Source organism: Palaemon carinicauda, chromosome 8 (assembly GCF_036898095.1).
Source record: "Palaemon carinicauda isolate YSFRI2023 chromosome 8, ASM3689809v2, whole genome shotgun sequence".
Lineage (NCBI taxonomy): Eukaryota > Metazoa > Arthropoda > Malacostraca > Decapoda > Palaemonidae > Palaemon > Palaemon carinicauda.
In genome coordinates, this window is record NC_090732.1 from 12,491,131 (window position 1) to 12,493,630 (window position 2,500).

At 37.1% G+C, this 2,500-nt stretch overlaps 1 protein-coding gene across 1 annotated transcript in view; it reads right to left on the reverse strand.

The window, feature by feature from the left end:
- Nucleotides 1-2,500, reverse strand: part of LOC137644836 (ankyrin repeat domain-containing protein 29-like) — a 52,746-nt gene that overhangs the window by 12,634 nt on the left and 37,612 nt on the right. The window contains exon 7 of the mRNA XM_068377723.1: nucleotides 513-614. Coding sequence (XP_068233824.1) covers nucleotides 513-614 — 102 coding nt within the window. The remainder of the gene's footprint in view (nucleotides 1-512; nucleotides 615-2,500) is intronic.

Here is a 2,500-nt window from a genome sequence, read left to right on the forward strand (position 1 = left end):
TTACCACATCGGCCACCACAACTGAGTGATATTTCGTCTCTCTGTTAGAACCACACCAACTAGGCATGTGCTCTATTTCTTAAGTATAGCAACAAGCTTTATATTGTTGGAATCTTTGAAACATTCTTGCTCTCAACTGCTGGTATATAAGCTTGTTATCAGTTGGGTGAAATTTACTTGCATTCACCTCGCCTCTCTGTTAGAACCCCACCAACCAGGTATGAATATATGGTCAGTCTCTAGGGCATTGTTCTGCTTGATAGAGCAATGTCACTGTAACTTGCCTATGAAATTTATGAGCGGGTTTTAAACTGTTAAACCAGTCACTGACTACAATTTCTGACGCCTGCTTGAATCATTTGCTTACTGTCGTTTAGATTTTTTTTTTTTGTAAAGTAATTTATAAAGATTATTTTCTATGAATACAAATGCACATTCAAGCACATGTCCCCTAAAATTTGCAATGTTGGGGCAAAGGTGTCTTAATGAAAAAAATATCATAGTTAACCCACCTCTAGTTTCGGACTTGGTATTTGGGTCAGCACCGTTGCTTAAGAGTAGTTTCACAATTTCAGTGTTTCCATCTTCTGCCGCTAGGAGGATCGGGGAAATACCTGCAGAAAGTAGATCAATCCATTTATGTACGTAAAATATGATATATGGGATTCTATGATAATCAATTAATATAAAGTTTCATTTATTTTTCACATAAAATTTCAAAGGAACGTTTCATAGAATTCTGTTCCCTGAAATTATTTCTTAACTATATCTAGACAAAAGTCTTGACATTTTTTTCAACTAAATTTTAGCTATGATCAACTATTTTGATATATCAATTTATTTCAATGAAACTTCTTGTGGGTATCCAGAAAAAAAAAATTTAATCACTGATTCATAAAAAATCTTTTATGTCTTTTTACAAGGCATGCTGTCTACACAAAATCTCTCTTTATATACTCACCTCATGGGATTTCAAGCTTTCCATATATGCTAATCTCAATTCACATTATCCGACTTTTTTTTTTTTTTTTTTTTTTTATGAAATTCTCAATGACCTCTCCTTCCCACAGAAAAACCTTTTCTCAAAAAATCCAAATATTATTCGACTCCTGAAACCTCTCTCGTGTAACTTGTTTGATGATATACTATAATGACAACGTCCTACAACGCTTGTAGCACTCTTTTTACCTTTGTACATATTCTGTGTAAATACCCTGTAAATATTGTTTATGCACTTAGGCGCAGAATCACCTGCCCTTCATATTTATGTAAGACTCATTATCATATGTCAATCAAGGGCTTTTATATTAACCACAAAGTCAATGTAAGAAAACACAAATGCCCCGCATTTCTCACCTGTTAGCGGTCGGACAGTCACCTACCCAGGTCACTACAGTTCCGTCCGCACAGGTGATTGTATTCGACCGGTCTCGGAAATAAAGCAAGCAGGGATAAGCTTATTTACTTAAACCTGCTTCTTTCATCTCTGACTTGAACTACTTCACTCCTCTCCCAGTCTCTTCTACTTACATGGACTTGCTGCTATAACAGCTTTCTTTCCTACTGACTGACTGTCTGTTAACCTTTCATTTCGTGGACCTAAAGAGGAGTCTCTCTCCTCCGGGTCACTTCCCTCCCTTACACGCCAGTCGCTATATATCCTCCTACTTGTAAAGTAAAGATCCACTCTTTCTTGCGTTACCAGCAACTCTTAAAATCTACCCTTGACTATTCAACGTTGCTGTAGCCCATCCTCCTTTGGGAAACCACCCTACAAATTCAAATTCTCTTTGGCGCTAAAGCCCGTGTCTTGCTATAGGCGAGGCAATCTTATAGTAGTAGTAGTAGTAGAAATAAAGCATCACTCGACTATGGTCTGTCTCTTATACCTCACGATGCCTTTAAGATAGTGTATTCATTCATGATACTTCCGAATACCTGTTTGGGTATGTTTCTAGTCAACATTCTAGATAATACATACAAACGCACACATAAATGTATATTCTACACACGTATGTGGTCATGAATATTTATCACTAAGACTCGTGGGAGATATTCATCATAAAGAACTACGTGTTGCAAACTCATTAATCAGCTATGATGGTGGAGGTAGGTTGATTTCAAGTCTCAGTACAGATTCATGAATTCGACAGGAATATTTACTTGTAATAAACTTATATCTGCTGGCATTGTTTCGACTAAGAGGGATAGGTTCGAATCCTTGCCCAGCTAGAAACATTTATCATTAATGAATTTCCTGTGGATATACACCAAAATTTCAACTGAGCTCAACAAGGCACTAGAAGAGTTGAAAGACCCAGGCCTACATGGCTGAGGAATATGAAGCGTGAATGGGAGATGATGAATGGAGTATTTATATAAAAGCTCAAGATGGAGACGGCTGGCGAAATCTAACCGAGGCCCTTTGCGTCAATAGACGTAGGCGATGATGATGATGATGATGATGATGATAATGATGATGATGATGATGATGAAAACT